The sequence below is a fragment of the Triticum aestivum genome, chromosome 2B, assembly GCF_018294505.1.
Source record: "Triticum aestivum cultivar Chinese Spring chromosome 2B, IWGSC CS RefSeq v2.1, whole genome shotgun sequence".
Classification (NCBI taxonomy): Eukaryota; Viridiplantae; Streptophyta; class Magnoliopsida; order Poales; family Poaceae; genus Triticum; species Triticum aestivum.
In genome coordinates, this window is record NC_057798.1 from 737,143,995 (window position 1) to 737,158,586 (window position 14,592).

General features: G+C 50.8%; 2 protein-coding genes across 2 annotated transcripts; both read right to left on the reverse strand.

Moving 5' to 3' along the window:
- Positions 1–1,371: 1,371 nt before the first annotated feature.
- On the reverse strand, positions 1,372–4,086 carry LOC123039519 (putative receptor protein kinase ZmPK1). The gene has a single exon (XM_044462655.1). The coding sequence runs from the start codon at positions 4,084–4,086 to the stop codon at positions 1,372–1,374; it is 2,715 nt and encodes a 904-aa protein (XP_044318590.1).
- Positions 4,087–4,711: 625 nt separating this feature from the next.
- Positions 4,712–8,972, reverse strand: LOC123047047 (COP9 signalosome complex subunit 5). The gene is made up of 6 exons (XM_044470542.1): positions 8,465–8,972; positions 6,687–6,968; positions 6,453–6,600; positions 6,265–6,344; positions 5,264–5,344; positions 4,712–5,144 (listed from the first exon to the last, which is right to left on the reverse strand). The coding sequence occupies exons 1-6, from the start codon at positions 8,855–8,857 to the stop codon at positions 5,034–5,036; spliced, it is 1,095 nt and encodes a 364-aa protein (XP_044326477.1). The 5' UTR covers positions 8,858–8,972; the 3' UTR covers positions 4,712–5,033.
- Positions 8,973–14,592: the final 5,620 nt, after the last annotated feature.

Below are 14,592 nucleotides of genomic sequence, written 5' to 3' on the forward strand. Positions count from 1 at the left end.
GATGGGCGCCAACTGTCGTGGTTTTGTCACGGTAGATGTCCTAGTGAAAGGACTTAGACACAAGGCCGTCGCAACGGTGATTAACTTGTCGGGGTTGAGCGGGACGAGAGACACAAGTTTACCCAGGTTCGGCCCCTCATGGTGGAGGTAAAAGCCTACTCCTGCTGTTGTTGCTTATTGCTTGAGTATCGATTACATGGGAGCGGATTCGCTTGACCTAGCTCTCGATTGATTGTAACTTGTCCTATTATATGTCGGGGACTCGCCTTTATATACAGGCCGAGGTCGCCGGCTTACAACAGTCCAGGTCGGGTCATGATCCGTGACCGATCCTAACTCTAAGTCGTCTTGCCTTCTATGACAAGTCATCATAGGGCGGCTTACACCTCCAGGCCACGTGTCATCTTTTGGCCTTGGGCCTTAAGCCAGCCCATCTTATGAGGCGCCCCTCGGCCCTGCGTCCTGATCACCTGGGCCTGTCTGAGGCCTAGCTTCGAGAGTCGCCACCGGCCTAACCCGCCCTTTCAGGGCGGGTTATACCATGGGGTTATATCCCCAATAGTTGGAAATGGCCAAAATTGAGACCTAAACTAATGAATTGATACTTGTTCCACGATGTTTGCATAAAAATGCAGAAAAGCATCAGAAATTGCAAGGTGAGGTAATGATGTTGACATATATTTTTCTTTACAAATAGAAAATTTGCATTGACTCTGGCAGATGTACTTGTAAGTGACTTGTTTGGTGTCGCAGCCGTAGGAGTATTCAGTGTTCAAATATATTGTCCGTCTCTCTTCATCAGTTCAGTGAGATGTATGAACTGGTTAAGTGCATATAACCTACAATCACTACAATCAGAAGGTTCGGCTTCAAAACTCAATAAACAGGATAAATAATTGTGTCATACCCTCGCTTTTGCTGCACATGTCATAAACTTGAAAGAAGCATTGACGTGAAAGAGAGTGTGTTGGAGTATAATGTCAGGTTTTCTCCCATAATTTAAACCTTATTTTTTTGCGGTTGATAATTTAAACTTTTGAAGCAACTACCTAGCATGAATTCAATATTCATGAGTGACACGTTTTGCTGTCGCTGCCATCAAACCAATGACAAACTGAAGGATCAGAGTAATGCTACCCCATTGACACTTGAGCGGTCAGTTCAATAATCCAATTTGAACTTTTTCCCATAAAAAATCCAATTTGAACTCGTATTTTACACTGGGAAACATCGGCTGAATATTGCACACTGGGGAAAATAAATAACAAAAAATGATACAAAATTGAGATCCTCCTTTTTTTAGGGAAAAATTGAGATCCTCCTTAATTGGAACGAAGCCTGATTCTCAGGTGCCAATCATCAGGGACTGATTCAGACCATGCGGCTGATCTCTGGAACCGGAGACGACGCGTGGCGGAGCGACGGCGGCACCTCGTCCTGCGAGGAGAGGAGCATCTGCATGACGGCGTCCATGCTGGGCCTCCTGCCGGGGTCGTCGTCCACGCACGACACCGCCACCTCCAGCATCGCCGCCGCCTGCGGGTGACTGAAGTCGCCGCGCAGCCGCGCGTCGACGAACTCCTCCAGCCACGCCTCCTGCAGGTCCCTCGTCTCCTCCCTCAGCAGCGCGACGAGCCGCGGGAAGTCCATGCGCAGCGCCTCCCCGCCTCCCCCGTCCACCTCCCAGTCGCACACCCGCTGCCCGCGGAGCAGCTCCAGGAGCACCACGCCGAAGCTGAACACGTCGGCCTTGCCGGTGATGGGCAGGCTCAGCGCCCACTCCGGCGCGACGTACCCCCTGGTGCCCTGCACCCGGGACAGCACCCGCCCGCGCTCGTCCCGCCGGCTCAGCAGCTTCACCAGCCCGAAGTCGTTGATCTTGGGCTCCAGGTCCGCGCCCAGCAGGATGTTCTCCGGCTTCACGTCGCAGTGCACGATCCACTCCAGGCACTCGTGGTGGAGGTACGCCAGCCCCTTGGCCACGCCCACGGCGACCCCGTACCTCGCGTGCCACCCCAGCGCGGCGGCGCCGTCCTCGCCGTCGTCGAAGAGGGCCTTGTCGAGCGAGCCGTTCTCGACGTGCTCCGAGACGAGGAGCCGGTGCGAGTGCTCGGAGCAGAAGCCGAAGATCCTGACCAGGTTCATGTGGTTGATCCGGCCGATGACGCTGAGGTCCGACCGGAACACCTCGTCCGCCTGCGTCACCTCCTCCAGCCGCGTCACAGCGACACTCCGGCCGTCGTCCAGGACGCCCTTGTACACGGCCCCCGACGCGCTCCTCCCGACCACGTCGCTGAACTCCGAGGTCGCGGCCGACAGCTCGTCGTACGTGAACCTCCTGAAGTGGTTGAGCACCAGGCTGTACCCTTCGTCGCGGATCCGCCGCGCCGCCGGGTCGGCCCGGAACACGAACGGATACCCCACGGCGATGAAGATGGCCTCCATGACAAACAGCCCGGCCAGGAAGGAGTAGAAGTAGACGAAGTTGAGCTTGCTGCCGGCGGCCAGCAGGTAGGAGGCGCTGCTGTTGGCGTTCACCTCGCGCACGGTGCACCTGTGGCCGCCGAAGCGCAGCACGGAGGGGTCGAGGTTCTGGACGCGGCGGGGCACCTTGAGGTAGATGACCTGCTTGCTGTCCGGGCGTCGGCCGTTCCAGAGCGCGATCTTGGGGTAGCACTTGCCGGAGCCCTGCTTGTAGCCGAACGCCTCGCAGTTGCAGTCGTCGAGGCAGATCTGGCGGCACGTGTCGATGGTGAGCGCCTCGGTGTAGTTGAAGTCGAAGCCCCAGTAGTCGGCGGCCGGCATCGGCGCGAAGTACACGTCCTCGCCGCACCGGACGTCGAACTCGCGCCGGCAGCCCTTGCTCCAGTCGCTGGCGTTGGTGACGACGAACCCCTCCGGGCACGAGCACACCGGCGCCCCGCCCAGCCCGTACGTGCACAGCCCGTAGCGGCCGCAAATGCCGTGCACGTCGCATTGGCGCGACATGGCCGCCCACGTGACCCGCCACTTCCCTGAAGAGACGTCGAGGCTGTACTGGCGGAGGTTGCCGTCGTAGTCGAGCGTGAGGCGGCGCATGACGCCGGTATCGCCGAGGTCGGAGGCGTTGAACTTGAGGTTGTCACTGGCGTAGAAGCTGCCGCGCGCGTCGAGGCTGCCGTAGCGGCTGCTGTTGTAGGCCGTCCGGTTGTTGTCCCACCACTTGTTGAACGGATCCGGCCAGTAGTTGCTGCTGATCTCCGGGCCGTCGTACATGAGGTTGAGGATGTTGTTGCTGTCGAAGTAGAAGTTGTAGAAGCCGGAGTAGGGCAGGCCCCTCGCCGACGCCGACACGAGGCGGCGGTACCGCGTGATGGGCTGGCCGGGGAGGAGCGTGTCGGTGGGCCAGTCGAAGCTCTGCCAGAGCGCGCGCCCGGACGCGTCGGACACGACGAGGTTGCCGGAGTCGAGCAGCGCCGCGCGGTCCGCGCCGGCGTCGCTGGTGTTGGTGCTCCACGCGACGCGGCCGTCGAAGTCCCGCAGCACGAGGGAGCCGTCGTGCCGGAGCTCGGCGCGGGAGCCCCGGCCGTTGACGGGGGCGTCGCGGTTGGCCGCCCAGGAGACGGTGGCGTCGGCCGAGGCCGTGAACCAGATGGCGAACGTGTAGGCGTTGGTGGCCACCTTGCGGAACCCGCACGAGAAGTTGCCGCCAGGGGACACCAGGGCGTGCACGTGCCGGCCGGAAGAAGACGAAGACGACGACGACGAGGCGGCGTCCTCCACGGCGAAGGAGTCGCCGCGCCACATGACGCTCCGGTGGTCGCCGGCCGAGAGGGCGATCCAAGGCAAGGTGGCGAGAAAGAAGAAGACCATGAGCGCTCTCATGGTGTCTCCAAGTGTGCTACGGGAATGTCCGTGCTCGTACGTGCAGCTCGTCAAGGCTGGCAATGGAGCAAGGCAAGGCTGCTGGCTGCGACAGGTGACAGGTTGGTTCTGTTTCATCGCGGGTGCCGCGAGCTTCTTATTGATCGATCGCCGCACGCCCGCACGGTTCGATTGTTGGCGGCTGTCTTCTGATAATCCTGGTGCTGGGGAAGACACGGTCATGGTCACATTGAAATGACTCCCGTCTTGTTTGAGTTTGGTCAAGGTATTGTCAGACTAGCAAGAAGCCCTGCATATTGGGATTTGGGAACGCCATTGAACGAGTATGTCCGCCTTGTATTTCCATTTGTATAGCCGCCGCCTAGCCTATGTACTACAAGTTGGTATAGGGGTGACTTGTGGATTAGTGGACTAGGAATTTTTTGTCAAACCCTCAGCATAAGGAAGAATTAGACGCGTTCCGTTTAAAGCGCTTGAATTGCAGGAGCAGACATGTTTACCCGGAACCATTAGTCAAGGCGCGAGAACGGTAAACATCAAACCACAGAACCATCAACTTGGCCGGTGAGTGCAACTAGTGCATTTTTTTATCAACAACCGGCTGGTTTTGTACCCAGAGTTATGTTGATTGGAGTAACAAATAAAGCTTTATTTTACCTCACCAATCGCAAAATACACTAAGATATTAGCGCTCAATGCCTTCACGTCAAAGTCAAATAAACGGAGAACATCGCAAACATTGCAGCTCTACGGCTCGTGATTGAAAGCAGCTTCTGGCGAGCAGGGGAATCAAACAAGCGGATATACCGCTTATAAGTCTTAAAGTATGGGAAAAAATTGAGCGCACTGTTTGATAGAGACCTTGAACATAGGTAGATTGTGCCGACCAATCAGAAAGGCTGTCAACATCCACCAAACATAATAGCCGCATGGTTTACCCAAGGTGACTTCAATCAAACTCCTAAAAGTAAATAACAGAACCTCTTCAGTGGCATCACTAGATGCAAAAGGTAACTCATAATTACATGCCAATTCTGATTTGACAGATGATGAAGCTCCCAGCCGACCAAAGTCCGAATCAGATAACTATGCTGGCCACGATTCAAAGTGATGAAACGGCTCGCAAGCCCGGTGTAGGTTAATCCAGCATCAAAATTTCACTGGAACTCTCATGCTTCGACCATGGGCTCAGGCACTGGTGAATCTGGGGCGGCTCCGCTTGCGCTTGCCTTGCTTTTGCTTGACGGGTGCACAGAGTTGAAGAGGATGTCCTTGATGACCTTCAAGGATCAAATTGTACTAGTTAGGGGTAGCATCAGAAATTTGTGCCAGGAGAACTAAGAAATTTGTACCAGGAGAACTAAAACGCTATGGAATTCAGGAACAAGTTGAGATTTACCTGTGACATGAGACCATGAACCTGTTCAGCGGTAATTTTGGAGCTATCCCGGGTTACCTTAGCCAGCGGCGACTCCTCTTGCTAGAGAAACCATAAAACCAAAGAAACAACAGAAACCACATTTAGTTCACCAATAAAAAATAGTTCAGAGACAGTACATAAACTGGAGAACCTGCCAATACAAGATTACAAAGCAATAAGAACTTAGGATGTGCCAACTAATTAATAAACTGATCCACGTTGGAAAGCAAAAGATGGGCACGAAACTGAGTGAACTTGGCAAATAAATAAATCATTTGTGCCTGCAGGTGTGTAAATAATTACGGCGCAGGAGGAACATATTACAAAACTAAAATACCAATGCAATATCTACAGAACTGTACACAGCCCCTCATTTCATGCAGTTAAGCTCAAGCACAATCAAGTATAAATTCACATACCACACTTCAGAACTAACTAAGCATGGAATTGAAGTGGAATCAAAGTATAAAACACCATCAGCCATTCCTAGAAGGTCAACCATCAGAACTTCACAACTTCTCATTTATCCAAACAAGTTTTTCTCAAGCACAACTTCTCAAATTCTTACTAGTACTGATCTTACACACCACAATAAAATTTGCATCATATCGACTATGCTTTCTCTTTTCTTCCTTCAACAAATAAACAACAGATACCAGATTTGTAACATATCCAAACGAAAAGCGAACAAGTGACAGTCAGACAAATAGGACCATCCACTTACTATAGGAAGTGATGAAGAATAACAAATCACACAACATCATAATGACTACTCCCTCTGTCTTGCGAAAACGTCTTATATTATGGGACGGAGGGAGTAGGTAACTGTATATTGATATGATACAATGAAAGATGCAGAAACGGAAATAATTATGGAGCCATCAAGATAGTGCTGGACCAGTGAACTTCGGAAGGGCAAAAAGGACAGTGGTGTACACTGAGGTAACCAGAGTTTAAAGGGCATGAACACAGAATCTGACCTCTTTCTTTCGCTGTGATGGCATAAGCATGCCAAATCGACTGTGTGCCAGTTGCCCTTCAGCTTGCTCTAGTTTATCAGCTGCATAGCACAAAAAAATTTATCACTGTCCCACAATTTATTGGAAGGCCAAACAAGATATAACCAAAAGCCAAGTTCCTAGAAATATTCCTAGAAGGAAACGCTTACCTAAATCAAAGATTTGTCCAGCAATATAATCCCTGTTGCCCAGAAGTGGTGATGAAGATAATGTGTTGACCCAGTACTTGTTCCAGAGTAGATCAAGGAGGTGAGAGTCCAGGGATGACTTGAAATAGGTTATATCCAAAGAATAGTACTGCATGAAAATTACAGTTAGAACAGAACTAAACCACACTTTGCAACAAATAAAAATATAAATAATAAGAGAATTGATCACATTACCTGTTTGCAGTGAACACCAAAATCTTCTATCTTGTTGAGTGGTATGGTCTGATACTCAGACACAGGCTCATCCGGTGGCTTGTAATCTTTTGGGTATGTCCTAAAAGCTCCAATGTCCACTTTACCAGCAGAAACAGTCCTTGTAGGGTCTATCACAACAGCCAACCATGGTTCTTGAAACTGCTGATTAAGCATCTGAGTTGAAACATCAATGCCTGACAGCCAGCATCCATAACCAGGATGTGAGTGGTACCAGCCAACCACATTTTCCAACCTTCCAGCCTATCCATATGAAGAACAAATGCAAGTTAGTTTGATCAGTATTTAACAGTAAACACCTAACACACACCTGCACGTGCATATATTACTTCCCAAGTTCACATATCTCAGTTGCGGCACTCTCTAAAATATTCTTTGCCAAAACAGATTAAACAAGCACAAATGCACAATCAAGGATATGTACCGTATCTAAGCTTTCCAAAACAGGGAGACGAAATCAGAGATTTGAATAAAATAGCAAGTACAGAACAATTCTATACATGAATTCAATGGTGAAAGAAAATATGGAAGCATTGGGTCCTGTTCAATACCACACTAAATACTATGCCACCACTAGTAATTAACCATGGTCTTACGAAAAGGAAATCGGAACAACCACGACGTAAAACGTGCATGACCACTGCTTTCTGGAATTCTGCTACTCAGCGAGATAATCCATCGCTTTTTTTAACATCACGAAACGGTATTCACGTACACGTAAGAGCGGGCTGAGCACGCCAACTTTTTGGCGAGCGATTCCTACGCCCTCGCCGCGCCCATGGTTTGGCGAAAATTACACAGGGGCATTCATGGCACGCTGGGCTAGCCAAAATATTGGTCTCAATCCAAACGGCAGCCAAAACCTGTGGGCACGCCCATATTTTGGTAAGGCCAGCTTTGGCTCAAATCCTAACACACCCTTACTTCCCCAGTTCACATATCTCAGTTGCAGTACTCTCTAAATTATTCTTTGCCAAAACAGATTAAACAAGCACAAATGCACAATGAAGGTACTAGTCCCTCCGTCCCAAAATAAGTGTCTCAACTTTAGTACAACTTCATACTACTTCATACTTAAGTTACAGTTGAGACGCTTATTTTGGGACGGAGGGAGTATATCTAAGCTTTCAAAAACAGGGGGGCGAAATCAGAGATTTGAATAAAATAGCGAGTACAGAGCAATTCTAAAAATCAATTCAATGGTGAAAGAAAATATGGAAGCATTGGGTCCTGTTCGATCCAACACTAAATACTATGACACCACTACTAATTAACCATGATAACTACAAAATATATTGATACAGTTACTCACGAATCCACTAATCATGTTTCCACTTTCCAGAATTGTAACCTTGCATCAGATTACACAATATGTCAGCAAGCTAAGTCAAGTCATCAATATCTACAACAGATTGGACTGATCTGAGGGCAAAATTACACAAAGGCAGACAAGTTCATAACTAAAAAACAGAACTATTAAGATCATATAAGCAACAAGGAATTGTCCACATTTAACTGCACAAGTTGGATGCACCTAACCATAAGACGAACATAGACACCAAATTAACAGCATTGCCTAATAATCCACCCCAAAGCTTTTCAGCATGACAAGGTACTAGCACGAACTATTAACAATTTTGATGTGCGCAAGAACATAGACAGTCTATTTGGAGCAACATTGCAGTCTCTGGTCAGATTGAGAGCTCCATAACAAAAGATTACTGGGAGGGGCGCAGTACCTGCTTGTTGATGGTGGAGTACTCGACCATGTACTCGTAGGCGTCGGCCTGGGCGTTGACCCGGGTCTCGGTGCCCTCGACGGGGAGCGCGAAGGCGTCCATGACGATGATGGAGTCGCCCTCGAACTTACCCTGCATGAGGCCCATGATCTCGATGGTGCCGCCGGCGCGGGCGTGGACGACCATCTTGAGGAGCGCGAGGGCGGAGATCCTGGCGCGGCGGAAGTGGTGCGGGTCGGAGGCCCAGGGCTTCTCCTGGTGGGCCCGCGCGTTGGCCGCCTCGTCGTAGCGGTAGATCGCGTCCATGGCGTCCGGGTCGGAGGCGGCCGCCGGGATGTTGTTCTCCAGCTCCCACGTCTGCCTCGCCACCGCCGACGACGAGGTGGGCTCCATCGCGCTGGCTGCGCCGGGTAGGGGCGTCCGGTGACGGCAGGTGGGCGGGCAAAACCCTAGCTGGGAGCGGAAGGGGAGGGGAGGACGGAGGGGAAGAGGGGTTTCTCTCTGCTCGGTTCGGGCTCCGCTCCAATATGTGGAGAGGAGAGGTGGCCCGTGGTCGCTAGGTGTGTGTATATTGGGCCGATTCCTCCGGGCCGGGCCGTGCTTTCCAATACTTTTACAGGCTGAACTGTTACGAATATATCCTTGGCCCATAGAGTTCCGATCCAAGCATATTTTTTCTCGAGACCTCTAACCTGAATCCTCTGTATCTCTATCTCTACTACCTAAAAGAGAAGAGTGTTCCGTCTCCCGTCCTACGTCCCCCTTCATCCATCCTCCCCCTACAACCCGCTCCCCCTCCCATGCTTTCATCTTTGGTAACCTCCTCCCACGCTTTCATTTTTGGTAATCATCTCTACTGCCTTAAAAGAAACGGAGTGTTGTCTCCCGTCTTATGTCCCCCACCTCTCCGTCCATCCTCCTCATGCACCCCACCTTTCCCTCCCACGCTTTCAACTTTATCCAAAAGGGGTTTTCTCCGCTTTGTATTCCAAAGCAAATCACCATTTGTACACAACGCAATGCTGGGACAAGCGGCACATCAAGCCCAAAAGAAAAAAGAAGAAGAAACAAATGCCAACAGCGGCAGCTCGACAAAAGCGTGGAAGACCCCTGACCGCTGCGTCCTCCGAAAACGAACCACCACAGCCTGAAGCTCTGATATACCGCGTACAAAGCAGCACCTCCAAGAAGGAATGCGACGCCGATGACGTTGCTGCCCGGATGAGTAGGGTTTCCCCCAATATGCGGGGGGAGGTGGGGGTGGTTAGTACTGACACCCTCCAAGAAGGAATAGTGGCACCCGCCGATGTCACCGCCTCGGAGCCAGACGAATCGGCAAGGATTTCTCCCGCACTCCAAAACCCACCGCCCAACACCATGCACCATCACGGTTGCGCCGTCACCCATGTCGTCTCACTACGAGCACCAACAGAGGCCAAGAAGACTAGAGAGAAGAGCCAAGCAACGGGAGCAGCAGCACCAAGGCCGAGCGGGAAGGAACTACCTCCACCGCCGTCGTGCGAGAGGACCCCGCCTCCGGCACCGTCACGGTAGCCGTCCAGACACGCCAGCGGGGCATACCAGGCCACCCCTGGCCCAGCCAGTGCCAAAATGGGCCTGCTAAGTCCCGGCGGCCACACTGCAGCTGGTTGGTGTCGGCGCCGCCAGCACCCCGTTGTTCATCGCCACTCCCCCGCCTCCTGGGAGTCACGCCACAAACCCGCCCCGCCGCCGGCCCGCCTAGACCCAGATGGGGCCCGAAGGGCCCAGATCTGGGCCGAGCGCCGCCGCCAGGCCGCGCAGCTATGCCACCCCGCCGCCAACGATGGTGTCGCCGCCCAGCCGCCCGCCCACGCCGCGCTTGGGAACCCCGCTGCTAGCCAGACCGCCGCCGCCTAGGAGCACCCCTCGGTGCAGCTCCGCCCCGCACCGGAGATCCACCGGGAGGAGAAAGACCAGGGTGTCACCACCACCAGCGTCCCCCGGGGCCAGGCCGGTCGCCGGCGCAGCGACGGTGGTGGGAAGGAAGGGGAGAGGGGACTGAAGGAGGAGGAGGTCGCCGCGTGGGGACGACGCGGTCGCAAGAGGAGGGGCACCTCAAGAGTAGCGTCGTGCATTCACGCTTTCATCTTTGGTAATCAAATAAATCTTTGGTAATCAAATCGATATTTTCTTTGGCAACGTAATAAATTCTTGGGCGGCAATCAATTTCTTCTTGGCTGTACATGGTAATACAATAAATTCATGGGAAGGACTAAATCACGGTAGGTAATCGAGCGAGGACCCTGGCGGCCGCCTTCCTCTTCTTGTCTATCCATGCCTCCCGTTCGTGGAGCCCTCCTCACCTTCCGTTCCTCCTCTCCCATGGAGCGCTGCTGCCCCATTTCCTATGTCTTCCTGGACCGGCGCCGGTCGCACCCCATCTCATCCCCTCTCTATCTCTCATAGAGGGGGTGATTGTCAGCCCCCCTGTCCGAAGAACCGCGGGGCTACGCCGTCCTACGACGATGATTAGAGATTCCGGCGACTAGCCGTCGCTTGAAAGTGGAAGCGGAAGTTGGCCGGAGACCTCAATGGTAGTGTAACTTTTATCACCCAACGGCCTCATCTACCTGGTCTCTAACTCATCCCGGGCGACCACAGATGCCGGCAGGGGCAGAGATACGTCAACACCATTGTGTGCTTCAATCTGCTCCCTCACCAAGGCAAGCAGGCGGAGGGGGTGGAAGCGCCACCTCCGCACATCGTTGGACTGTCGAGGAAGTTTCGCATGGACAACGAATGAAGCTTCAAGTTCATCAGAAAGGAAGAGCTTGATAAGTTGGAGAGCTACCGATTTGTTCGCCGTCCTGTGTGACATTGACATCATTAGCACGTGGGCACGGAGAAACCAGCAGCGGGAGACGTGATGGAGACGATGGTGGGTGTGGACTGGAGATCAAGTATCAGCTGTTGTGAGGACGATGAGGGCCTCTGCGAGCGCCGCGGCACGTTGGGCTGGGTGGCGATGGAGTAATCATTGTGTATCTGAAAAATATTCGAAGTTTCTTTAAAGAATGTTAATCACGTATATGAAAAATGTTCACCGTGTCTTTAAAAAATATCTATCATGCATATACAAAATGAACATCTTATTTTTGAAAAAATCATGTACTTTTAAAAATCATCATATTTGTAGAATGTTCATTATGTATTTAAAAATGTAATGTATGAAAAATTATCGTTATAGAATATAAATAATTGATAAAACAAAAAAACCAGTTGAAAACTAAAAAAGAAAAATAGAGAGTGAAGGCGTCCATGACGATGATGGAGTCGCCCTCGAACTTGCCCTGCATTAGGCCCATGATCTCGATGGTGCCACTGGCGCTGGCGTGGACGGCCATCTTGAGGAGCGCGAGGGCAGAGATCCTGGTGCGGCGGAAGTGGTGCGGGTCGGTGGCCCAGGGCTTCTCCTAGTGGGCTTGCGCGTTGGCCGCCTTGTCGTAGCGGTAGATCGCGTCCATCGCGTTCAGGTAGAAGGCGGCGGCCGGGATGTTGTTCTCCAGCTCCCATGTCTGCCTCGCCACCGTCGACAACGAGGTGGGCTCCATCGGGTTGGCTGTGCTGGGCGTCCGCTGACGGCAGGGCAAAACCCCAGCTAGGAGCGGAAGGGGGAGGAGGATGAACAAGGGCAAGAGGGTTTCTCTCTGCTCGGTTCGGGCTCCGCTCATATGTGGAGAGGAGAGGTGGCCCGTGGGAGCTATATGTGTGTGTATTGGGCTGATTCCTCCGGGCCGGGTCATGCTTTCATACGGGAGTTGGTAACCTATTGGGCTTTTATAGGCTGAACTGTTGCGAACATACCCTTGGCCCATATGGCTCCGATCTAAGCATATTTTTTTCTTGAGACCTGTCACCTTTTTTCGTTAATAGCTTGGATTAGTTACCACATGTGTCATGTGGATCCTATATATCTTAAAAAGAATTAATTATACTTAAGTATTTGATCCTCACTATTTTTATTTATGTCAACATGCACACATGCCACCTCATCAACTCTACTACTTTTATTCTCTTAATAAGCATGCATGAAAATGGTACACATACGAATTCGCTCAACATGCACACATCCTATTTTGTCAACTCCACTGCTTTTATTGTGCTCAACATGCATGAGAAATACAGTACTACTTAAAAATATTTTGTAACTATACAATAATCAAATACAACAAATCATATGTATTATTAATCTTTTGTCTCATATTTAAATTTAAAACAACCAAATCTCATCAAAATAATACTATATTGCAACCAATTCCTGTGTGTTTCCGCCGCGAAGCGCGGGTTATCGTCTAGTGCTCTGGAAAAAAGACTAACCCAAATATGATGTTGAGCCGAAATATCCTAGAAAATGAATTTGAACCGATGTTTATCTTACTCAATAAATTTAATACTACCATCCAGTATTTTTTATTTTGTGAATATACCTTGCAGTGTTGTTCTAAATGAGAATAAAAAAGTGAAGTCTTGCGAACCAATCTGTGGTTGGGTGGTTAGGAGGATAGTGATATTTTCTGCCCACCAGGTTTCAAATCCTATAATTGACATTGTTGCTCGCATTTTTCAGAATTAATTCCAGGACTTCGGATGATGTGCGTTCAGTGGGAGGAGACCTTCTACAAAGGCGTCTGTGGCCGGATGAGTCTCTCGAAGATGCTCATAGAGACATGGATCGTCTGATGTAGCTATCCCTTCCTTACCATGGGAATATGGGATCACACGCTCGGTGGAGCCCACATGCCAGTGATCCAATGGTAGGATAACCTGAGTGTCATGCGTCCGCACTGTGTTACAAAAAAATTAAAGTGTTACACTCAAACTGTTGTCGTCGTCAGTTGCTGGATTTTGTTATATATATGTTATCTATTGAGATTGTCCCATGTGTTGTTAAAACTAGTCTCATTAGTAAGGGGCGATGCATATGCCATGGGATTAATCAACTCCGAATTGCTTAGCTGACGAATCTTTGATGCTTGTTTGATTATCAACAGGGTCACTTAATCTAATACAGTACGGTATTATAGCACGTAGTACATTGCACTGTCAAGTATGAGCGTGTTGTCGTTCTGCAACCTGCAGTGCAGGTTATCTGCACCCGTATTAATTATCAGTTTATCACGCCCACGAGGCCACGATTCGTCGTACTTGGCCGTGGAACATATGAAATGAGAATCTAGCATATAACCTCTGAATTGGATGGATGAGTTGAATACGGTGTCCTGGTAGTCCAGAATCTCTCGTGTGGTTTGTTACCATGAATCAATGGCCGGTCTGTAGTCTGTATTGTTTGATTGTTCATTTCGTCGCGACGCATACCTGCAAGTTCATAGGACTAGGGCTGTCAAAAAAGTTCGGGCTCGACAAACGGTGCGAGTTCGGCTCACTAACGGCTCGGCTCGTGCTCGGCTCGAGTCTTTAACAAATCAAGCTCGAGCATGCTATCAAGCTCGCGAGCTTAGCCGAGCCGAACTCGAATAGTTTGAGAAAGCTCGAGATTTTTGTATAGCCGCGAAATTCAGATGGCATGAGGCTTTTGGAATTCTAGATCGCGCGCTGGCGTTTCATTATTCTCAGGCCCTGCAATTAATCCCCAATCTAGGGGAGGCAAACAGTCAGCGGGAGGCCATAAATCTGATCCCCCGATCCCATTCCCAATCCCTCCCCTGCTCATTAGCCGCCAGTGCCCTCCGCCAAGATGCTACCATCGGCACTGCCACGCCTCCCGGTGTGAATCCGACGCCGACGCCGACGCTGTCCTAGTTCGACTCTGAAGTACTGAACTCCTCCGTTCTGCGCGCCTCAGATCTCCACGCCAGATCCACAAGCTGAAACTTCTCCTGATCGGCTGCTGCTACAGTAGATCGTCAAGGTCTGTACCAGTTCGGTGATGTACATCTTCTACTCTTCCCATTAAATCTGTTCTGCTAGTACGTCTTGCATCTAGACCTTACTTGCACCATGATTAGATCAACATCTAGTTAGGCCCTACCTCTGATTGAAAGGGAGCAAGATGGAATCGATGCGTACAAGTAGATTTTTTTTTTTAGAATCGCGTACAAGTAGATTTTGAACTACATGCACTAGAC